Genomic DNA, 24,880 nt, shown 5'->3' on the forward strand with positions numbered 1-24,880 from the left:
ACCTCCACCTCCAGGTTCAAGCAATTCTCCTGCTTCAGCTTCCGAGTAACTAAGATTACAGGCACGCACCACCACACCGAGCTGATTTTTGTATTTTTAATAAGGCGGGGTTTCACCATGTTGGCCAGGCTGGTCTCAAACTCCTGACCTCAAGTGACATGCCCTCCTCAGCCTCCCGAAGTGCTGGGATTACAGGCCTGAGCCACCGCGCCCAGCCAGTCTTTATCTTCTCTCTCTTCAAAACTTGGCTCCTAACTTTCCCCTCCCTCCACCCACCCCCCAACTCTGCTCCCAGAATCTTTCCGGATTGGCCTCCTTACCTCACTCCCTTGAGCACCCTGGGGGGCTGGGTTCTTGGAGGAGCACTGCTTGCCCCCTGTGGTTTGTGCGAGGAGTCTGGCTGGCTGTCCCGTCTCCTAAGGCCCTGCGCTCTGAAAACCTTCTTTCGGGAGCTGTCTCCTTTGGAAGGTTGTAGAAGCCAGGCAGGTCTTGCACTCTCCCTGCCCGACTGTCTTGGATGACGGGTCCCTGCCCTGGCACGGGGTCCCTGCCCTGGCACGGGCTCCCTCACATCCCTGGGGCCTGCTGTGGTGATGTACAAGCCAGGCGGTTTTGCTTGAGCCAGAGAAGAGAGAGGAATTCAGGGGCGCTGGGCCATGGGGGAGATTGGGCGGTAAGGGGTGAGAGGGAGGGGCACCTCCTCAAATCTAAATGTTCTTATGCTTGATTTCCCCCAAACTCTGGCTCTAAATCTGAACCATGGAACCAAGTAAACCTTAGAGTACAATTTTGAAATCATCAGAGGAAGAGAACCTTTGCCAAGGCCTCCCCTTTCCAGCCTCTTTGAGAATAAATTGTGGCACATCCCAGGGTCTCTGACTCAGCACATCCCAGGATCTCTTGACTCAGCACTATGGCTTCCCCAGTTACCCTGCTCCCACCTCCGAAACGCCCAGTGTCCCCAGGGCCTCAGAATTGGTGTTGGTGGAAAATCTCTGGAAACCTTGAGTCCGGACAAGAGTCGTGTTTCCACTGCGATGTGGTGGTAGAGTGGGTGTGGGAATGCATTTTAAGGAGGAGATGGTTCTGACCAGGGTCCTCAGAGCTGCCAGCTCACCCTGGGACCGGGAGTGCAGGCTAGACGCCTCGAGGCCTCCAGAGCAAGAGGTTCTGAATTGGAGGGAGCACTGTGGTGAGATGGCCTGGCAGGGGGGTCTGGCAGAGGCACTGGGCAGACAGGGCTGAACAGAGGCGGCTGGGCAGAGGGGCTGGATGGAGGAGCTGAGTCAAGGGGGCTGAGCCAGAGGGGAGGCCTGCAGCCAGGAGGGTTACTGAGGAACGATGGAGGAAGGTGACGGGGCACTGGGGTTGGTGTAAGGGGAGGCAAAAGGCATGGCAGCCCACCTGCCAGCCCTCAGTCCCTTGATATGGCCCCAAAGCAGAGGATCCCAGAGCCTGGTTGCTGTTGGCCAAACCCGGCTGTGATACTGGATGAACAGAGGAAGTATTTTCCTGTTGAAACCCAAGAAAACTCTGTGAGACAGACCAAATCAAACTTGCTGAAACAGCCCCTCCCCGCCACTCTCCTCTTATCTTGCCCACCCTGTGCCGCCAGCCCATCATCTAGATGAGACTTCCTTAGGCCACAGTGACGCGGAGCTGTCAGAGGCGCGGGAGAAACAGGTGTCTCTGGACGCCTGTGCCGGACTCCCAGTCAGGGTCACCCATTCTCCAGTTTGGGGGTGGGCAGAGAGTGGGAAGGCACGTTTGAGGTCTGGCTGCTGGGTGTATCATCAGCATCCTCAGGTGAACAGCTCCCAGAACAAGGCCTAACAGGACCAGGGCGGGGTAGAGTTTGGGTCTGGAACCACCTGAGTCTCGGGCGTGTGCAGACACCCCGGTGTGTGTAAGCACTGACATTCTCTCATGTGTGTGGGAATCTAACAGTTAGCAGAGTTGGGGTCTTTACAGGCTCCTGTGTCCAATGACTCACACCAGGGACAATCACACCAGACACAACTCTTCCCTTCTACAACCCTGTTTTTGGAGACTAGGATAGGGAAAACCCTACTTCCTTTGTTCATTCATAGGAGTGCTTGTCATGGACCAGGCACTGACGACAGACTCATCAAACAGTCCCGGCTCTTCTGTGCTTACATTCCAAGGGGAAGCTAGGCCACAGACACTGATACATGGATCATTCTTTTCTATTTTTTTGAGGCTGGGTCTTGCTCTGTTGCCCAGGCTGGAGTGCTGTGGCGCAACCGTGGCTCACTGCAGCCTCCAACACCTGGGCTCACGTGATCCTACAGCCTCAGCATCCCAAGTAGCTAAGACTACAGGCGTGCACCACCATACCTAGCGAACTCTTTTAAAATGGATTTTTTGTGGAGATAGGGGTCTCACTGTGTTGCCCAGGCTGGTCTTAAACTCCTGGCCTCGAGCGAGCCTCCTGCCTCAGCTTCCCGAAGTGTTGGGGTTACAGGCATGAGCCACTGTGCCTGGCTGATACACAGATAATTTGATGCAGGAGGTGATAAGTAATATGGAGAAAAATAAAGTCTATCCCCTGTGCCCCAGTCACAGCCCTGCTGCTGCTGGAAAACAACCACATCGCCCGGGCGTGGTGGCTCACGTCTGTAATCCTAGCACTTTGGGAGGCCGAGGCGGGCAGATTGCCTGAGCTCAGGAGTTCAAGACCAGCCTGGGCAACACGGTGAAAGCCCGTCTCTACTAAAATACAAAAAAATTAGCCAGGCTTGGCAGCATGGGCCTGTAGTCCAAGCTATTCAGGAGGCTGAGGCAGGAGAATTGCTAGAACCTGGGAGGCGGAGGTTGCAGTGAGCTGAGATCATGCCATCACATTCCAGCCTAGGCCACAGAGCAAGACTCTGTCTCTAAGAGGAAGAAAGAAAGAGAGAGAGAGAGAGAGGGAGGGAGGCTCACGCCTGTAATCCCAGTAATTTGGGAGGCTGAGGAGGGTGGATCACTTGAGGTCAGGAGTTTGAGATCACCCTGGCCAACATGGTGAAATCCCATCTCTACTAAAAATACAAAAATTAGCCAGGCGTGATGGCGCGCCTGTAATCCCAGCTACTTGGGAGGCTGAGGCAGGAGAAAGACTTGAACCTCGGAGGTGGAGGCTTCAGTAAGCCGAGGTCACACCACTGCACTTGAGCCTGGGCAACTGAGCAACACTCCGTCTCAAAAAAAAAAAAAAAGTTCCCACACCTACATGACCATCAAAATCACATTTTTAAATCTCTGCAACTTTGCCAGGAACACATAGGGAACTTAAAACAATAACAACAACAACAACAAATTCCCAAAATCCATTGCTCCAGTGTTTCTGAACCATCTGGGTGGAGCCTGAGAATTTGCGGTGTTGTTTTTTAAGCTCTGGTGTTATTGAATCCATACTGGCTCTTAATGAACCCCACTGTCCTTTCTGAACGCCCACAGACAATTGCTTCCAGAAATCTGAGTCTCCATGGCTCTTTTCTGAAAGGTCCTCTTTGTGCAGACTGGGACATAACCCTTCTGACCTGTGTGTCTGGTCCTGAGCAGGTTATCAGTTATTCAACCAATGGCCCAATAAAGCTGTGGGGTTAGGGATGAGCTGCCAGGTGTCTCCTTAATCAGGGGCCTCTCCTACTCTGGCCTTCCACTCCACCATCTCACCACGGTAGTCCTGCTCCCTGGTCTGCAGGATCAAGGAGACGGGGCAGATTGGGAAGGGAGTGATGCCATGTCCCCTGAAGTTCTGCCTCAAACTAGAAGCCCAAACTAGGGTGAGGTGAGGAGGCACCTACCACAGGTACAACATCTAAGATGGCACCAAAACTCAGGAATCAAGATAGAGAATACTTCAATGCAATATTTTAAAAAATCAAAATGAATACAAAAAATTAATATTTCAATGAACACAATATCAAAAGTTTATTATGTTTTTTATAGAGGCAAGGTCTCACTATGTTGCCCAGGCTGGTCTCCAACTCCTAGCCCCAAGGGATCCTCCCACCTCGAGCCTCCCAAAGTGCTGGGATTACAGGCATGAGCCACCATGCCTAGCCCAAAATTTTAAAGAAATACAGGTTTAGTCATGGTTCCAAACCATTTCAGAGCCTGAAATACAAGGAAAAAACAGTAACAGGAACAATGCAGAGAGCAGAGGGGGAAAAAAAAATCTCACAATTGTTCTAATATCCTCAGAGAGAAAAGATATTATATCCACAAAACAAGAACAGGATGCTTTTTTGTTAAAGAAAAATAAATCTGAAAATAAAAAAGAGCACTTAGAAATTAACAATATAGTGGCTCCAGTGGCGCAATCGGTTAGCGCGCGGTACTTATAAGAAATTAACAATATGATAGTAGAGAAAAAAATCAGTGACATTATGAAAATAAGATTGAGAAAATCCTCCAGAAAGAAAAAGAACAACAAGCAAACTAACAAATAAACAACAAAAAATGCAAAAGAGATGCACAACAGAAGAGAGAAGAAAAAATTTAAGGATCAATTCCAGAAACGGACATCTAACCATGAGGAATTGTAGAAAGGAGAAATCTGAAAGAAATAAAGCAAAAACACTTTCCAGAACTGACAAATGGTAAGTCTCTTGATTGAAACAGTCCCCCAACATCCAGCATGGCAAACAAAAACAGCCAGAGAAGGGCATGTCACTGCAATTTCAGAATGCTGGGGTTCCAGGGAGCTCCCCGAGAGCTTCCAGAAGTCAGGGGAAAATAGACATACACAAAGGTCAAAAATAAGAATCACACCAAGCCTCTGAACAGTGACATCAGAAGCCAGAAGACAATGGACTTCTGAAAGAAAATTATTCTCAAGGCCCGGTGTGGTGGCTTACACTTGTAATCCCAGCACTTTGGGAGGCCGAGGCTAGCAGATCACTTGAGGTCAGGAGTCCGAGACCAGTCTGGCCAACATGGTGAAACCCCATCTCTACTAAAAATACAAAAAATTAGCCGGGCATGGTGGCACATATCTGTAATCCCAGTTACTCAGGAGGCTGAGGTAGGAGAATCGCTTGAACCCAGGAGGAGGAGGAGGTTGCAATGAGCCAAGATCTCGCCACTGCACTCCAGCCTCGGCCACAGAGCGAGACTCTGTCTCAAAAAAAAGAAAAAGTAAATTATTTTCAATCCAGAATTCTATATTCAGCCAAACCACCAATCAAATGAAAGGACAGAATAAAGGCATTTTCAGACATGTACGTTCTCAAGGGAATTTTTCCCTCTGTGCAACCTTTCCCAGGAAGCTAAACAAACAAAAGGATGAAGCAGGAAAGAGAAGACACAGGGTCAAGGGAACAGGGGATCCAACACAGGAGGGAGACAAAGGGGTTCCCAGGATGAAGGAAAAGGGAGGCCCCAGGATGGCACCCGTGGTACCAGCAGGCGAGTGGCCAGACGGGATTGGAGTGCAGGACAGGAGAGAAGTTTCTCGGGGGCATAAAGGAACTGACAGGCTTGACCACCCTGAAATTATCTTTTTTTCTTTCTTCTGTTTTTTTTTTTCAGAGATAGAGTCTTCTTTTGCCCAGGCTGGTGAGGTCACAGCTCAACACAGCCTTGACCGCCCAGCCTCAAGCAATCCTCCAGCCTCAGCCTCCCAAGTAGCTGGGACTACAGGGGCAAGCCACCACACCCAGATAATTTTTGTTTTAATTTTTTAGAGATGTGGGTCTCACTATGTTGCTTAGGCTATTCTGGAACTCCTGAGCTCAAGCGATCCACCCGTCTTAGCCTCCCAAAGTGCTGGGATTTTAGGTGTGGGCCACCATGCCCAGCCTACAATGAAAATTACATTTAAGGCCAGGGGATGTGTAGGAAAATGTAGCTATGGTAGGCACAGAAAACTAAGTAAGCAAGGGCAGGAGAGGGGGCCAGGATCCAGGAAGAGCCAAAATCATACAAGAAAAGAAATAATGATATGACCCTGCCTGGATTAGAAGTGAACACTATGTACATGATTGTAACAATCCACAACCGAGTACACGGATTGAACAGGAAGATTGGGCGGCAGGCTGAAAGGTTGCTCAGCGGGAGTATACAAAAGCCAAACCTCCCTGAGATGCAGCAGGCCATGAATAGGTACGCCTAAAACCGGTGCACAGACAGGTAGCAGTACAGTATAAGCAAAACCCTTGGAAATACGGAAGTAAGCTCCAGAAGAAACAGCCCAGGCAGGCAGAGCCTTCTGAGAAAGGGGAGGGGGCAGACCCCAGAGGAGAGGAGGGGCAGGACTGCTGTTTTGTTTTATGATTTTAGCACTATTTAACCTTTTTTTTCTATCTGCACATACTTATTTAAGAAAATAGTTATTCAAATATAAAATAAAGAAATCTATATTAAGAAGCAGGTCCTCTTGTTGTTTCTTGAGTCCTAAGAATCCACCCTCATCACTCCCAGCCGCAGGCACCTACACACACACCGCCACAGGCACAGTCACACACACCACCACAGGCACCTACACACACAGCCGCAGGCACATTCACACACCGCCGCAGGCACCTACACACACCGCCGCAGGCACATTCACACACAGCCGCAGGCACCTACACACACAGCCGCAGGCACATTCACACACACCGCCGCAGGCACCTACACACACCACCACAGGCACCTACACACACCGCTGCAGGCACCTACACACACCGCCACAGGCACCTACACACACAGCCGCAGGCACACTCACACACAGCCGCAGGCACATTCACACACACCGCCACAGGCACCTACACACACCGCCACAGGCACACTCACACACACCACCACAGGCACACTCACACACAGCCGCAGGCACCTACACACACCGCCGCAGGCACATTCACACACACCACCACAGGCACACTCACACACAGCCGCAGGCACCTACACACACCACCGCAGGCACCTACACACACCACCGCAGGCACCTACACACACCGCCACAGGCACCTACACACACCGCCGCAGGCACCTACACACACCACCATAGGCACCTACACACACCGCCACAGGCACCTACACACACCGCCACAGGCACCTACACACACTGCCACAGGCACATTCACACACAGCCGCAGGCACCTACACACACCGCCGCAGGCACCTACACACACCGCCGCAGGCACCTACACACACCGCCGCAGGCACATTCACACACACCGCCACAGGCACACTCACACACAGCCGCAGGCACCTACACACACCGCCGCAGGCACCTACACACACCGCCGCAGGCACATTCACACACAGCCGCAGGCACATTCACACACAGCCACAGGCACCTACACACACCGCCACAGGCACCTACACACACCGCCGCAGGCACATTCACACACAGCCGCAGGCACATTCACACACAGCCGCAGGCACCTACACACACTGCCACAGGCACCTACACACACCGCCGCAGGCACCTACACACACCGCCGCAGGCACCTACACACACCGCCGCAGGCACATTCACACACAGCCGCAGGCACATTCACACACAGCCGCAGGCACATTCACACACAGCCGCAGGCACCTACACACACCACCGCAGGCACCTACACACACCGCCACAGGCACCTACACACACCGCTGCAGGCACATTCACACACCGCCGCAGGCACCTACACACACCGCCGCAGGCACCTACACACACCGCCGCAGGCACATTCACACACTGCCGCAGGAACCTACACACACCGCCGCAGGCACGTACACACACCGCCGCAGGCACCTACACACACCGCCGCAGGCACACTCACACACCGCCGCAGGCACACTCACACACAGCCGCAGGCACGTTCACACACAGCCGCAGGCACGTTCACACACAGCCGCAGGCACCTACACACACCGCCGCAGGCACCTACACACAACGCGGCAGGCACGTACACACACAGCCGCAGGCACATTCACACACACCACCACAGGCACCTACACACACCGCTGCAGGCACCTACACACACCACCACAGGCACCTACACACACCGCCGCAGGCACATTCACACACAGCCGCAGGCACATTCACACACAGCCGCAGGCACCTACACACACCACCGCAGGCACCTACACACACAGCCACAGGCACCTACACACACTGCCGCAGGCACCTACACACACCGCCACAGGCACCTACACACACCGCCGCAGGCACATTCACACACAGCCGCAGGCACCTACACACACAGCCGCAGGCACCTACACACACCGCCGCAGGCGCCTACACACACCGCCGCAGGCACCTACACACACCGCTGCAGGCACACTCACACACCGCCGCAGGCACCTACACAGACCGCCACAGGCACACTCACACACCGCCGCAGGCACATTCACACACCGCCGCAGGCACCTACACACACTGCCGCAGGCACGTACACACACCGCCGCAGGCACCTACACACACCGCCGCAGGCACACTCACACACCGCCGCAGGCACGTTCACACACAGCCGCAGGCACGTTCACACAGCCGCAGGCACCTACACACACCGCCACAGGCACCTACACACACCGCCGCAGGCACGTACACACACAGCCGCAGGCACATTCACACACACCGCCACAGGCACCTACACACACCGCCGCAGGCACCTACACACACCGCCACAGGCACCTACACACACCGCCGCAGGCACATTCACACACAGCCGCAGGCACATTCACACACAGCCGCAGGAACCTACACACACCACCGCAGGCACCTACACACACAGCCACAGGCACCTACACACACTGCCACAGGCACCTACACACACCGCCACAGGCACCTACACACACCGCCGCAGGCACATTCACACACAGCCGCAGGCACCTACACACACAGCCGCAGGCACCTACACACACCGCCGCAGGCACACTCACACACCGCCGCAGGCACCTACACACACCGCTGCACACTCACACACCGCCGCAGGCACGTTCACACACAGCCGCAGGCACGTTCACACACAGCCGCAGGCACCTACACACACCGCCGCAGGCACCTACACACACCGCCGCAGGCACGTACACACACAGCCGCAGGCACCTACACACACCGCCACAGGCACATTCACACACAGCCGCAGGCACCTACACACACTGCCGCAGGCACATTCACACACAGCCGCAGGCACATTCACACACAGCCGCAGGCACCTACACACACCGCCACAGGCACCTACACACACCGCCGCAGGCACGTACACACACCGCCGCAGGCACATTCACACACAGCCGCAGGCACCTACACACACCGCCGCAGGCACACTCACACACCGCCACAGGCACACTCGCACTCGCACTCACACATGCTCATCACAAACACCCACAAACAGCCCACAGTGACAGACAGGTACACACACATAATACACCAAATCATGCGACACAGGTGCGAACCCAGCGTCCATGACACTCACACCCATTCCCAGAAACGCACGATTATATTAACAGATTCACCCATAGACACACCGAGGCTTCCAAGAGCCTCCCAGAAACCTGAAGGGAGAGCACTTCCTCCAGGCCTTGCCTCCCTGCGCCAGCACCCCAGAACTGCCCCAGGCCGAGGAGGCTGTCTCCAGGAGCTGCACCCTAATTGCTTTCTCTACTCAGCCCCCTGCTGAGTGCCCAGCCCTTAGGCTAAGCAGCCATTAATCCTCTTGCGCCCCGGTCTGTAGATGGGGCAGAAATGGGGTGGGGAAGGGCCCCATCTGGCAGCTGAGATGTGACTCATAATGCCACCGTCAGCTTTTTCTTCCCTAAGTCATGGGAGAGTCCAGTGTCAGGAACGCTGTGGCCAGGCTGTGCATCCTGGTACAATCCATTTGATGTCTCTGGGGCCAGGAGGGAGTAGGCAGCCTATGAAACGCTGAGATGCTGTGACTTTATGATCCATTCCGGGCTCCGCTTCCATCCCCTCCCCTGGGATTCTTCTCTCCACCCTGACCTCCAGGGCCAACCACAAATGATATGTGATTTGCATGTAGGACAAGCGCACCTGGGGCAGCTGGTGAGACCTCCCCCACCCCCACTTCGCTCCCCCTCCATGTTCCTCCAGCACTCACCACCACCCTGGTCCTGTTATCTGGCAGCGTGTCCATGGCCAGGGTGCCCCCACCCAGGTCCTGGCTCAGCTGGGTCCTGTCCGGCTCTGACACCTGCCCAGGGCTCTCTCGGGCTCTCCGGTTCCAGCCCCGTACGATCCCCTTGGCAGCCCATCCAGAGCCTGGGCCCTCATCGTGACCTGGGAGAAGGGGACAGAAACCTGAGTGCCAGCAGTCCAGAATGAAGATCCAGGAGGGGAATCCAGCCCAGTTATTCTGCAAGGGCCCCAAGACCATGCCATTGTAGACTTTGCAGACACTTGACTACCAGGACAGGAGACACCCAATGTGTACTGAGAGTCGCGTGCCCAGCTCCAGGCCAAGCACTTCGCACATATCCTGTTAATCCTCACGCCAGCTCTCTGCAGTAGATAGGATACTCTCCATTTTGCAGACAGGAATCAGAGGCTCAGAGGTTAAAAGTCACACAGTGGGTTAGGCATGGAGATAAGTTTCAAATCCAAGCTGATCTGCCTCCAAAGGTTGATCATTCTCAACCTCAGCTACACACTGGAGTCACCAGGGCTGCTTCAAAAGTTCCTGATGTCTGGGTCCCACCCCAGATATCTCTCATAACTGGTCTTTGGTGTAGCCAGGGCCATTTGATTTCTTAAAAGATCTTCAGGGAAGATTTTGAGAAGCCTTGGACTTAACTCTGCAGGCAAGGGTGAGAACCATTGCCATGGAACCTTCCAAACCAGTTTCTTATTTCTCTGCCAGAAATGGCACATAATCCCATTTCCCAGTGGAGACAGCAGACTAGAAGCCAGAGAGTAGTTCTTTTCGTTCAGGGCTTCTCAACCTCGGTACTATTGACATTTGGACTGGATAATTCCTTTTTCCACTTTTTTTTTTTTTATTGTGGCAAAATACACATAACAAAATTTGCCATCTAACCATTTCCAAGTGTACAATTCAGTGGCATTAAATACATTCCTAATGTTGTATGACCATCACCACCATCCATCTGCGTAACTCTTTTCACCTTGTAAAACTAAAATTCTGCACCTGTTAAATAATAACTCCCTATTCATCCCTGTTTTTTATTTTATTTTATTTATTTTATTTTATTTTATTTAAGAGATGGGGCCTTGCTCTGTCACCCAGGCTGGAGTCTAGTGGTTCGATCACTGCAGCCTCCAACTGTTGGGCTCATGCGATCCTCCCACCTCAGCCTCCCAAGTAGCTGGGACTATAGGCAAGCACCACCATGCCCAGCTAATCTTTTTACTTTTTATAGAGACAGGGTCTCACTATGTTGTTCAGGATGGTTGGTCTTGAATTCCTGGTCTCAAGCAATTTTCTCTCCTTGGCTCCCAAGGTGCTGGGATTACAGATATGAGCCACAACACCCAGCCTGTATCTATGATTCTGACTACTCTAAGTATCTCATATAAATGGAATCATACTATATTTGTCTTTTTGTGATTGGCTTATTTCACTTAGCATAATAAATTCAAGGTTAATTCATGTCGTAGCATATGGCAGAATTGACTTCCTTTTGAAGGCTGAATAATATTCCATTGTGTGGATATACCACATTTTGCTTACCCACGCAACTATCAGTGGATGTCTGTTTTGCTTCCACATTATAGCTATTGTGAACAATGCTGCTACAAACATGGGTGTACAAATATCTCTTTGAGACCTGGCCTTCAATTCTTTTGGGTTTATACCTAGAAGTGGAATTGCTGGATCATATGGTAATTCTATTTCTAATTTTTTGAAGAATCACCATACTGTTTTCCATGTAAAGTGGGTGGCTGGACCATTTTACATTCCCACCAACCGTGCACATGGGTTCCAATCTCTCAACATTCTTGCCAATACTTGTTATTTTCTGGTTTTTTTATAGTAGCCATCCTAACAGGTATGAGGTTGTGTCTCGTTGTTTTTATAAACTGGCATTTCCCTAATGATTAGCAACGCTGAGCATCTTTTCATATGCTTGTGGGCCATTTGTATATCTTATTTGGAGAAATGTCTATTTAAGTCTTTTGCCTGTTTTTAAATTGGATTGTTGGTTGGACTGGATAATTCATTGTTATGCGGGAGCTGTCCAGTGCTCTGTAAGATGTTTAGCAGCAGCCTTGGCCCCTGCTCACTAAATGCCAATAGCACCACGGCCCTCCCCATCCCAGGCTGTGACAATGAAAAATGTCTCCAAACATTGCCAAATATCCCCTGGGGAACAAAATTACCCCTCCCTTGCCCCATTGAGAACACTGTTTTACTCCTATCACTACCTAGACACTGTCTAGGATGGCAAATAGGTTTCATATTCACATGCCATCTGCAATCCATTCGTGACGGCCAGAGGCAGTCTAATTGAGACTGCAAAGGTTCCTCTTGTGTTTAGCAGGAAAGACTGTCAAGATCAATTAGCAATGTCTGCCATGGGCACAGGATTGGAAAGTGACTACACACGGGCCATTTTGCAGCCATTCCTAGGTTCCATGATCTCCTCTCCAGTTCCCTCTAGGTTGTTAAATTGATGCTTTTTTTGAGACAGGGTCTCACTCTAGTACGCAGACTGGAGTGCAGTGGCACAATCACAGCTCACTGTAGCCTCGACCTCTTAGGCTCAAGCAATCCTCCCACCTCTCCTCTGGTCCAGAATCCTCTGGTTTCTCTTGGGTGGGGCCCACAGTTGCTTCTGGAGACAGAGCTGTTTGTGCTGGGCTGGTCTGCCCAGCTCCCCAGGTCTTCCTGCAAGCAGCCCTGGGGCCTGGGCTGAGTAGCTGGGACTACAGTTGCGTGCCACTACAGCCGGCTAATTATTATTATTTTATTTTGTATTTTTTGTAGAGGCTGGGTTTCACCATGTTGCCCGCACTGGCCTTGAACTCCTGGGCTCAAGTGGTCCTCCCACCTTGGCCTCCCAAAGTGGTGGGATTATAAGCATGAGCCACTGCACCAGGTCTGTTAAATTAGTTCTAACAAAAGGCCTGGCGCGGTGGCTCACGTCTATAATCCTAGCACTTTGAGAGGCTGAGGTGAGTGGATCACCTGAGGTCAGGAGTTCGAGACCAGCCTGGCCAACATGGCGAAACCCCATCTCTACTAAAAATACAAAAATTAGCCGGGTGTGGTGGTGGGCACCTATAATCCCAGCTACTCGGGAGGCTGAGGCAGGAGAACTGCTTGAACCCGGGAGGCGGAGGTTGCAGTGAGCCAAGATTGCGCCATTGCACTCCAGCCTGGGCAAAAAAGCAAAACTTCATCTCAAAATAAATAAATAACACAAAACCATCCTTTTCCATTTCAAAAAGATTTATGTCCCCAAAGCTGTGCCTTCTATTGCCATCCTAATGGTCATACCTACTATGGATGTATATATGACAACAGACCACCAGACAGGTAGATCTGACATTCCCACCTGTGACCCTCATCCATTTCAGGCCCACCCTGTGTCAGATACCTGTCTCAACCTCTGCCTTCCTTCACCTCACTCCCCAGAGCTCCTAGATGTGGTTCTCCCTCTCCTAGAGCACCTATGTGTGCGACTATGTGCCTATCTCCCTGGCAGATTTGAGTTCCCCCAGGATTCTCTCAACCTTCTTCAAATTTGGCATGGCCAGCAAACAGCAGGTGCTCCATCACTGCAGAATTGAGGACGCAATGCATAGGGTAGCTCCTGGGAGCCAGCAAGGACAGAGGTTGAGACCAGGCTTGGCCAGGCCCAGGCCTGGGGCTGAGGCCAGAACTCTGCTGTGGGGCTCTGCTTTGTCATTAGACATTGTATCCAATTAAGTCATTCTTGGCTGCTTGCGCCTACTGGACCCTTGCCGGCCCCCTCTCACTTCTCTGCCCCTAATAGCAACCAGATGCTCCTGGAGAACATGGGGAGGAGGGCAGTCCCCAGACCCCTTCCCCAAGATGCCCTCTGGCTGCCCACAGATTGACCTGAGTCCAGGGCTGGGAAGGCAGCCTGCCCGCTGCCCAGGCCCAAGCCAGGGCTGTCTGGTCTCTCTTGGGTGGGGCCCACAGTTGCTTCTGGAGACAGAGCTGTTTGTGCTGGGCTGGTCTGCCCAGCTCCCCAGGTCTTCCTGCAAGCAGCCTGGGCAGGAGCCAGAACAGGGGCCTGGGCAGGAGCCAGAACAGGATAGAGCAGGTAGTGAACAAGTGCAGGGGACTCAGCGGCCCACAGAGGAGTGTTGGGGATCTTCAGGATTCACAAACCTGGAGCCGAGACAGGAGGCCAGATGGTGGAGGCCTGCAGCACGGGGAAGGACAGGGAGGGGGCCTAGCTGAGGGTGGCCAGGGAAGAGACACTGGGTTGACCTCACCACCCAGTCTTGCCACTCATAAACTGTGGGACCTTGGCCCCATCAGTCTTCCTTTCTAAGCCTCAGCTCCCTAGTGACTAAAATGGGTTTCACAATCATGCCCACAGTACAGGCTGCCATGAGCATCAAGTGAGAAACATAAATGAGGTTTTATAGAGGGCTCAGGCCAGGGTAAGAGGCAGAGTCCATGAAAGAGGGCAGGGCGAGGGATGGAGAGGGAGCTTGAGCAGGACCCTGGCCTACCCTGGCCTAGCCCTGAATCTTACTCTTCCAACCCATACCACATCTGTTTCCTGGCCACCCTTCCTCCACTGTTGCCTGGGACAGGATGTCATCCCCACAACTCATGACAGAAGCCAACACAGCTGGTTGCTCACGTGTATGTGCAGGGGCCCACGTGCCTGTGCACGTGCCCACGAAGACTCGCCTGAAAGCCTCGGCCTTCCTGTGTGTGCTCACACACAGGGTGGATACCCACCCAACCCTCAGCCACTCCACACCCCACCTGCCTTCCACTGAAGAGAGCTTCATTTTCCCTGGACTCGTTCCACACCTACACGTGTGAGAGCACCCGCCTGCATGTGTTGCCAAGGAGCTTCCAGAACACAAGCTGTTCATTCATTTCTTCCCCTACTCATGGCCCCAAGCAGTGTGCAGTCTGGTGGGATGCCATAATAATCACAGTAGTAATGAAAATGATAGCTGACTTTCAGAGAACGCTGCTCTGTGCTAGCACTATTCCAGGGGCTTTAAACACATTAATCCCCTTAATCCCCACAATAATCCCATGAAATAGTTACTAGTTTAAAATCCATTTTACAAATGGAGAAACTGAGGCACAAAGATGTTACCGAACCTCCCAAGGTCACAGAACCAGTCCATGGCAGGATCTGAACTCAGGTAGCCTGGCTCCAGAGGCTGCTCAGAACCACAGAAAGTGCAGTAAAAAGTGACCGACAATCCCCACTATTTCCCAGGGTGCAGGGGCAGCCCCGGGGTGGGGCTGGCATGTGGGCTGGGCTCTTGGCAGGCCCTGCTCCGGCTTCCATTGGGCCTGAACCCGAGAGCTTCCCTGGGAGACTGTGTGCCCCAGCATATAGGGTACAGCCCAGCAGTAGCGTCCCAGTCCCCTCAGCTGGCACTGGTCCCATTTCAGGGCAAGGGGGAAAGGGGCTGACTTCAGGAGGCCAGGTTGTGCAGTCCCAGAGCCTGGGCCAAGCCATCCTTATCTCACCCAGCACCCAAGCTTGGCATCCCAGCCCTGGGCCACCGCATAGTTCAGGTCACCACAGCCTCTATCCTGGGTCAGCCTACACCCTTAATGCCCCCGTGGGTTAGTCTCCCCCACTGAAGCCAGGACAAGCCACCTCGAGGGTGAACTTGATTCCATCTCTCTCCGACTTCCAGCTCACCTGTCCCTGGCTAATCCTGTCCCTTGGGCTGAGAAAAAGGGGAGAAGAGATAAGAGGGGAGGCGAGGGAAGGAGGAAGGTGAGCATGTTTAAATGCGCTGAGTACCTGAGATACACAGAACTGAAAACACCCTTCCTTGGAACTTCGCTGTAATATCAGAGCAGTAAAACAACACAGGTTTGGAATCAAACTACAGGTGGAACCCTGAATCTGCCACCCACCGACTATGGCATTGGACAAATTACATACAGTAAGACTCAGTTGCCTCATCTGTGAGATGGGGCTCATAAAACATAAACTTGGTAGGTTTGACTCTTAATATACAAAATAAGATACACAGAGCACCCAGCAAAGTCCCCCCGCCTTCCCTGGCTTTCACAGGAGGACTGAAACCGTCCTCACAGGGTTAACAAGAATTACATGCCGGGTTCTGGGCAGACGTATAGGAGTAATTAAGCATTAATCAGGCCACACTGTGGCCCATTCCTTTTTTTTTTTTTTTTGAAACGGAGTTTCGCTCTTTTTGCCCAGGCTGGAGTGCAACGGCGCGATCTCAGCTCACCGCAACCTCCGCCTCCCGGGTTCAAGTGATTCTCCTGCCTCAGCCTCTCGAGTAGCTGGGATTACAGGCATGCACCACCATGCCTGGCTAATTTTTGTATTCTTTTAAGTAGAGACGGGGTTTCTCCATGTTGGTCAGGCTGGTCTTGAACTCCCGACCTCAGGTGATCCACCCACCTCGGCCTCCCAAAGTGCTGGGATTACAGGCGTGAGCCACCGCACCCGGCTTTTTTTTTTTTTTTTTTTTTTTTTGAGAGGGAATCTCACTCTGTCACCCAGGCTGGATGGAGTACAGTGGTGTGATCTCAGCTCTCTGCAACCTCCACCTCCCGGGTTCAAGCAATTCTCCTGCCTCAGCTTCCCAAGTAGCTGGGACTACAGGAGTGTGCCACCACACCTGACTAATTTTTATATTTTTAGTAGAGATGGGGGTTTCACCATGTTGGCCAGGCTAGTCTTAAGCTCCTGACCTCAAATGATGCTCCTGCCTCGGCCTCCCAAAGTGCTGGGATTATAGGCGTAAGCCACCACGCCTGGCCAGCTTTTATTTAAGAATTGTTTAAGGCCAGGTGCAGTGGCTCATGCCTATAATCCCAACACTTTGGAAGGCTGAGGTGGGAGGATCACTTGAGTCCAGGAGTTCGACTCGAGACCAGACTGGACAACATAGCAAGACCCCATCTCTACTAAAAATTTTTTTAAAGGCTGGATGTGGTGGCTCATGCCTGTAGTCCCAGCACTTTGGAAGGCCAAGACAGGAGGATTACCTGAGCCCAGGAGTTTGAGATCAGCCTGGGCAACATGGCAAGACCTTGTCTCTTTTATAATAAATTTTTTTTTTTTTTTTTGAGACGGAGTCTCGCTCTGTCGCCCAGGCTGGAGTGCAGTGGCCGGATCTCAGCTCATTGCAAGCTCCGCCTCCCGGGTTCACGCCATTCTCCTGCCTCAGCCTCCCGAGTAGCTGGGACTACAGGCGTCCGCCACATCGCCTGGCTAGTTTTTTGTATTTTTTAGTAGAGACGGGGTTTCACCGTGTTAGCCAGGATGATCTCGATCTCCTGACCTCGTGATCCACCCGTCTTGGCCTCCCAAAGTGCTGGGATTACAGGCTTGAGCCACCGCGCCCGGCAATTTTTTTTTTTTTTTAATTTAAAAAAATTAACCAGGTGGGGTGGTGCATGCCTGCAGTCCCAGCTACTCACGAAGCAGAGGCAGGAGGATCACTTGAGCCCAGGAGGTTGAGGCAGCAGTGAGCTATGATCACACCACTGCACTCCAGCCTGAACAACAGAGCGAGACCCTGTCTCAAAAAAGAAAACAAACAAACGAACAAGGATTAAGATCCTGAATTCCGGCCGGGCGCGGTGGCTCAAGCCTGTAATCCCAGCACTTTGGGAGGCCGAGACGGGCGGATCACGAGGTCAGGAGATCGAGACCATCCTGGCTAACACAGTGAAACCCCGTCTCTACTAAAAAATACAAAAAACTAGCCGGGCGAGGTGGCGGGCGCCTGTAGTCCCAGCTACTCGGGAGGCTGAGGCAGGAGAATGGCGTAAACCCGGGAGGCGGAGCTTGCAGTGAGCTGAGATCCGGCCACTGCACTCCAGCCTGGGCGACAGAGCGAGACTCCGTCTCCAAAAAATAAATAAATAAATAAATAAAGATCCTGAATTCCAGCAGAAGGGCCAATTTGAAGACCCTCAGAGAGGAACCGATTCAACATGAGAATGCAGTTTCTTTATTTCTGCATGCACTCTTCAACCAATTAACAATTCCCACACCTTGGCCACCCCACCCCAAACCCCACAAAACCCCTAGCCCCAAACGCTTCCCCACGATGATGAAACTCTTTCGCTACTGCACCCGTGGTGTTGGTGTGTCAACTTGCTGGACCTTGGGCAACACACCGGTTAGGGTCACAGGACCAGCTTTCGGAGGGGCCAGGGAAGTCTCCAAACCCTAAAATGAAATCCTACCTCCAAGTTACAAAGCGCCTAACCATACCCTCTCCATTTCCTCTGGCAGAAAGGGGCCCACTGAGGACCCTCACCTGGGGAGAGGAAGGGAGTAAAAGGAAGTTCAGGGAGGTACCACCAGGTAGCAGAAGGGAAGAGAGAGGGAGGGGAGGTGAGGGGAGGGGCGGGGAGGGGAAGGGAGGGCCAGCAAGAAGAGTTCAGCTCTCTATGTGTGTCCCTTGAGGGGAGAGTCTGGGGTCTGTGCCACTTCTGATATACTCACTCACTCACTCACTCATTCATTCAATACACTTTTATTGAGTCCCAGGCACTGTGCTGAGTGCTGGGAGGACACAAGCCCTGTTCCCAGGAAGAGTCTAGTTTTCTTCATGGATACATACAAAATGAATCATTTGGAAAGGGCTATGAAGAAAATCAGACACAGGAAAGGATTGGAGTTGTTACTACTCTACACAGAGCCATGAGGTGGGCCTCTCTGAGGAGGGTCCCCTTGAGCTGGTTAAGACCTGAATGAGAAGAAGCCTGTCGATCGGAGGGGACAGCAGCTGGAGTGGGTTAAGGAGTGGATCTGGGGAGAGCTAAAGAAGATGGTGGGATGAGGGAGGGGCTGCCGGACCACAGTAAGTTCACATTTTAGTCTCAGGTTGTTGGAGCCCTAGAGACAATCTAGTCCAACCTCCTTCCCTCCTTTTTTTAAAAAAGGATGGGACCTTGCTATGCTGCCCTCACTAGGTGGCATGATCATAGCTCACTGCAGCCTCCAGTTTCTGGGCTCAAACGAGCCTCCTGCCTCAGCCTTCTGAGTACCTAGGACTACAGGTGCACACCGCCATGCCCAGCTAATTTTTAATTTTAATTTTAATTTTTTTTTTAATGGAGTCTCGTTCTGTTGCCCAGGCTGGAGTGCAGTGGTGCGATCTCGGCTCACTGCAACCTCTGCCTCACTGGTTCAAGCTATTCTCCTGCCTCAGCTTCCTGAGTAGCTGAGATTATAGGTATGCACCACCACGCCTGGCTAATTTTTGTGTTTTTAGTAGAGACGCGGTTTCACCATGTTAGCCAGGCTGATCTCAAACTCCTGACCTCAGGTGATCCGCCCACCTCGGCCTCCCAAAGTGCTGGGATTACAGGCTTGAGCCACCCTGCCTGGCCTAAATCATTTATAGAGATGGGGTCTTACTATTTTGTCCACGCTGGTCTCAAACTCCTGGTTTAAAGCTATCCTCCCACCTCAGCCTTCCAAAGTGTTAGGATGACAAGCATGAGCCACCATGCCTGGTGCAAGCCCCCATTTCATAGATGGGGAAACCTTCCTCAGAGAAAGCAGGAAGCTGTCAGGGTGACCAGTGGTTGGTACTGAGCCTGGCCTCCTGCAGGACTCCCAGGCCAGGATGCCAACTCTCGCTGCCTCTTCTTTGTCTGTCATACGCATCTCTGGTTCCATCTGACCAGACTGTCGGTTCCCCTGGCCCCTGCTGTGCACCCCAAGGCCATCCTCCTGTCTGTCAGCCTAGTCTCCCCTGCTGTCTGACTGTATCTTTGGTCCAGTCATCTCTCTGCTGCTGCTGTTCTGATGATAGATGAGGTTTCAAGGCTCTGGCAAACAAGCCTGTCCATGAGGAGCGAGGGGAGATCTCAGCTACTTCCCAAGGCCCCCCACCAGCCCAGCGAACCCAGAGCCTTGGGGCTGGATGCCAGCATCTCTTCAGGTCCTGCTCCTGGCTGCCCTTCCACTGGTCACAAAGACTCCACCATCAATCAGGTCAGGCTGCCCCTCCTCAGCAACTCTCCCCCAGAATGTCCTTCTCCTACATCTGGCCTCCCCAGACGCCTGCTTCCTCCTCATACATCCTCCTGCCTGTGAAATCCAGCCTGACCTGTGAAAAGGGCACTGGACAGCAGCAACAGCTGCTGCCTCTGCCTTCTTACAGATTCCTAAAGTCTAACCTCAATCCCTCCTGCTACAGAAAAAGTGCATTTCTCCTGGCTCAGTCTCTGTCAAAGCCAAGAAGACAGGGTGGCCTCTAAATAGAAAAGTGATTCAAGTCTCTGCCGGCCCCACTCTTCCTGGTCTCCTCATCTGTCTACTACCCCAACCCTACTCTGAAGGGGCAGCCTTCAGCCAGGCCCGGATCTGGCTACTATCTCCCAGCCCATCCTTGTTACCTCCCAATTCCCCCTTCCCCGGCCCTCTCCATGGTCCACCCTACCCAGCCAAAGGTTCAGAGCCTCCCCTCATAAACTCCGTGACACCCAGAGTTCAGAAGATCACACCAGGTTGGGGATTGAAAGGAGTCCAGAAATTATTCATCACATATCCAACTCTGTCCTGTTTACCTTGATTTTTTAAAAGTATCAGTTACCCATAAAGATCCTAACAAATATGAAAAGGAAAGGCAATTACAAAAGATCCTTCATTATTCCACACACAAGAGTCAAAGATTTTGCCAATAGCCTCACTTTATAAATGCAAAAATAGGTCCAGAGAAGGAAAGTAACTTGCCTAAAGTCACACAGCAAGTGAGATGGCAGGACTAGAAGCCACGTCTCTGGTCACCCTCTGTGTGGTCTCCCTGAAAACTGGTGGTTCTTACAAGCAGTCTCTCGACACATCAGCTCCACTGCCCTCTGCCCACACCTCCCACTGTCAGTCTCCTTCCCTTCCCACCCCCACATACTGTTCTTCTCAACAGGGACCCAAGTCTGTCTCACCTACATACTGGGACCATTAAAGTGAAGAACATTGCCACTGCCACTGTGCCTGGTGCCAGCACACCCCTGAGACACAGCAGGTCAACCACAGCACTCACCTCAACAGCCCTCCCTCACCTCACCTGATGGGCACCCATGCCAATGATGCACAGGTCTCTGTCTTCTTAATCATCTCTGTTGAGGGGCCAGGCTGCAAATTACCCATCTCCCCAACCCCAGAGAAAGTCTAGGTGCATAGGAGAGAAGGGAGACTATGAAAATGAGTCTTCCTTTTATACCATGAGGGATTCCAGGTAGATCTCAGAAAGGACTTCCAGGTGGGAGAGATGAGTTTGGAGAACTGGTAGGGGGAAGGGAGTGTGCAGAATGGGACACCTCCCTCCACCCCCTACCCCAGTGCCCCATCTAGAGCCAGAGTAGCTGAAAGCCAAAGGCTGCCAGGGCAAATGGGAGCAGGTGTGAGGAGGGGGACCCTTGAGGCTGGGTGTGCAGGAGCAGCAAGTTGCTTCTTCCTGGGCCCACTGCCTCTCTACTGACACCAAATAGGTAAGAGAAGGTGACCGAAGGGCTGCTGCCTTCCCAGGGAGAGACGCTGTGTCTCCACCATTCCCCTGGCTGCTCCCACCTATCCCTAGCCTGGGTCAGCTTTGGGGTCGGGGGTGTGGCAGAGAAGAGGAAAAGAAGGCATGGCTGGGGCAGGGGCCTCCCAGGCTCCCGTCTCATCAGAATTCAGCCTTGCCTGGGGTGATCAGGGGTCCTGATGACTCTCCAGCTGTCCCCTTTAAGAGCCCATCGCCACACAGAGCCCCCTCTCCTACGGTCCCTGTGTAGGAGAGGTCCGGGCATCGGTGTCTCCACCGTCACTCACACAGCCTATGTGTTTGGGAAAGTGGGGTCCCTATCTACCTGCCCACAGCCCACAGCGCTCCTGGTCTCCTGCGGACAATGCTCCCCTCGCAGACATCGCCAGGCAGTCCACACCTGCCCTTGCCCTCACCTGCCTGCCCGCCCCTCCCCGCCCCCGGCCCACCCAGGCCGGCTCCGGCCAGTCCTACCTGCTCCGGGCTGGGGGCTCAGCGCCCGGGCAGCCTCCCTGAACACCAGCACCAGGAGCCAGAGCTCGCCCCGCATGGTGGGTGCCCGGACCTGCCCCCGGCCTGCTCGCTGCCCCGGCCCTGACGAGGGAGGGGGCCCTGGCTCCGGCTCCGGCCGCGCGGTCCCCGGGGCTGGCGGAGGCGCGGGCGGTGAGGAGACAGCGGAGCGCGGGGCCGGGCCAGCCGGCAGGAGCGGCGAGAGAGTGAGCGGAGCGGGAGGCTGTGGCCTCCGGGAGCAGGCGGGGAGCGGGGGGGGCCGCTGGGTCGGTGGAGGGGTGGGGAGCTGGGGCAGGGGGCGGGGCGGGGGGCGCTGCGTCGTTGGGGGCTCTCCCGGCGCCTGCCCTCAGCCCTCCCGGAGCGCTCCCCTAGAGCTCCTGCAGCCGCTCCAAAGGCAAGGGGTGCAGAGTAGGAGACAGGGCGGGAGCCCCTCGGGCTGAGAGAACCTCTAGAAGCATCAGCCGCCCCGCGCGCCTCACTGAGTTCCTGGCTCCCTTTCCCTCCTCCGTTCCGCCGGGAAAGCTGCAGAGAGAAGGCCCGAGGGACTGACCCCTGGAAGGGACAGGCGCCCCCTCCGTGGGCCACGGGCCCCTGCCTGTCCCCCGCCCCCAGCTCCTCCAAGCTCTGCGACTTTCTGAGCTGTTCTTCGGAATTCTGTGCGTCTCTGATGCTTTGTCCTCCCGCCCCCACCCCCAGGAATCTCCTGCAGCAAAGACCCCCAGCTTTTCTCCCCAAGAGGGACCTGAATCCCACCCCCCTCCCATGACTCCACCTTATCCCTCCATCCCCCCATTTCCAGCACCGATTTGCCCCCCAAGCCTGGCAGACATGAGAGTGGAGGGGGCCTGGACCCCTCGCCACGAATAGGTAACCCAGGCCTCCCGCCTCTCTGGGGCCTCCAGGCCTGCTCAGGGCCAGACCCAATCAATCTTCAGAGCCAGCCCCAGACGAGGAAACGGCTCACCCCACCTGCCACCACCTTCTCACAGGCTCTGGGGACAGATCATCTTTTTATTTTTTCTTCCAGGACAGAATAAAAATACCCGCAATGTAGGATATTTAATAGACGGCAAGGAATCAGGTCAGGACACGGAGGTGCCTCTTGCCTCCCCTGACCTACTTGGTTCTTGTGACGGCAAGGAGCTGGGGCGCTGGAGAGTGGGAGACGGGGTGAGGGGGCACCCTGGCTTCTAGTGGACTGGGGCCTAGGGACCAGAAAACGGCAGAGAGGAAGGGTGTGAACGCTGAGCGCCATTGGAGAAACTTTCCAGGAGGAGGGATACAGGTGGGGACAGGAGAAGGTACACTGTGGGATGAAGAGGTAGATTCCGTGGCACTGAGGTTAAGAAAAAAAAAAAAAAGACCTAAGAAAGGGAACAACTAAAGGCTCTCTAATCTCTTACTCCTTCCGCCGGGCCCAGACTCGCAGAGACTACCTCCTCCAGCCCTAAACCCAATGTCCGCTTACCATAGAACAAGGCAAGGCCGGTCTGTAAATTCTTCTTGAAGTCTAATTTAAATCCCAACTTGGCGGACTCTCAAACAGGATCAGATAGGCAACTGCCTCCAGCTGCGGCTTCTTGCTGCCCTCAAGTGGCCACGTGACGAGCCACAACCCTCTCGTCCTGTGGGTTTCCTCTTTCCCGCGCCTGCCCACCCCCTGTCTCCGACCTCCTGCCTTCCCTGAGGTCAAGGTGAGAGGTCCCGGGACGGATTCCAGTTCCAGCCCCGGCGTCTTTGCACATTCCTCTATCTGGGGTACCTCGTGGTCTGTCTTACAAGAAGAGCTCAGGCTGAAACATAAACTTGGATATAGTAAAAGCAAATGTTTAAATTTTAATGTAAGGCTCTAGACTTTGAGATCGTAATCACCTGGAGGGGTGTGTGTGTGTGTGTGTGTGTGTGTGTGTGTGTGTGTAGGGTGTGTGTGTGTGTGTTTATTTTGTTTGTTTTTTGAGACAGGTTCTGTAGGGTGTGTGTGTGTGTGTGTGTGTGTGTGTGTGTGTGTGTGTGTGTGTGTGTTTATTTTGTTTGTTTTTTGAGACAGGTTCTCGAACGTTGCCTAGGCTGGAGTGCAGTGCTGCGATCATAGCTCACTGCAGCTTCCAACTGCTAGACTCAAGCAATGGCGAGCGTATATGAAAACACAGATTTCTGGACTCCACCCTCAAGTTACTAATTCACTAGGTCTGGGATGAGGGCAGAGCGTACCCAGGTAATCCCAGGACCACATTTTGAGAGCCAGTGCTGTTGAATCCCCAGTTCCTTGCAGTCCCTCACTGCTCCTCGTCTGCCAGTAGGAGAAAAAGCAAACAGCTCAGGAAAAATCAACACCGGGGACAAAAACTTTAGTATCTCGAAAAAGGTCAAAGAGGGGGCACCCGGATTTGAACCGGGGACCTCTTGATCTGCAGTCAAATGCTCTACCACTGAGCTATACCCCCTCTGCCAATGAGCAAGCGCAGGTTGTCTTTTAGTGCTATTGCTGCGCAGGCGCTGTGTGGAGTTCCCGAAGGGAAGTGGAAATGGGATAAGACGTTTACAAGAAATGGAAAAAATACAACTCCCAGAAAAATGACTCACTTGGAAGCAGGGGTTGTTTCCTGAAGCTCTGAGCTGAAGATTCGCACTGGCGGTGTAAGAAAATATATTCGTGGGGTGTGGAAGGAGTCTCTAGGAATATTTCACTTCGGGGGTGTCCTACGCTCCTGCCTTGCAGAAGCCCCCTTGCCACGTCTGGGAGCTTCTTTCTCCCTC

The 24,880-nt window shown here is 53.2% G+C and overlaps 1 protein-coding gene and 1 non-coding gene across 4 annotated transcripts in view; both read right to left on the reverse strand.

Moving 5' to 3' along the window:
- The window catches only part of LOC105472263 (plexin domain containing 1), an 89,560-nt gene extending 65,913 nt beyond the window's left edge, over positions 1-23,647 (reverse strand). Inside the window, exons 1-2 of one of the 3 annotated variants that reach the window (XM_011725348.3) lie at positions 23,592-23,647; positions 10,044-10,222 (exon numbers count right to left, since the gene is read on the reverse strand). In XM_011725348.3, the coding sequence (XP_011723650.1) occupies positions 10,044-10,079 (36 nt within the window). In that variant the 5' untranslated portion in view covers positions 10,080-10,222; positions 23,592-23,647. Of the gene's footprint in view, positions 1-10,043; positions 10,223-22,087; positions 22,331-23,591 lie in introns of those variants that run through there. The other 2 variants (XM_011725347.2, XM_011725346.2) reach the window with 2 other exon arrangements.
- Positions 23,648-24,495: 848 nt separating this feature from the next.
- On the reverse strand, positions 24,496-24,567 carry TRNAC-GCA (transfer RNA cysteine (anticodon GCA)). Its single transcript has one exon. It is a non-coding gene; the product is annotated as a tRNA-Cys (tRNA).
- Positions 24,568-24,880: the final 313 nt, after the last annotated feature.

Source organism: Macaca nemestrina, chromosome 17, assembly GCF_043159975.1.
Source record: "Macaca nemestrina isolate mMacNem1 chromosome 17, mMacNem.hap1, whole genome shotgun sequence".
In the NCBI taxonomy this organism is placed as follows: domain Eukaryota; kingdom Metazoa; phylum Chordata; class Mammalia; order Primates; family Cercopithecidae; genus Macaca; species Macaca nemestrina.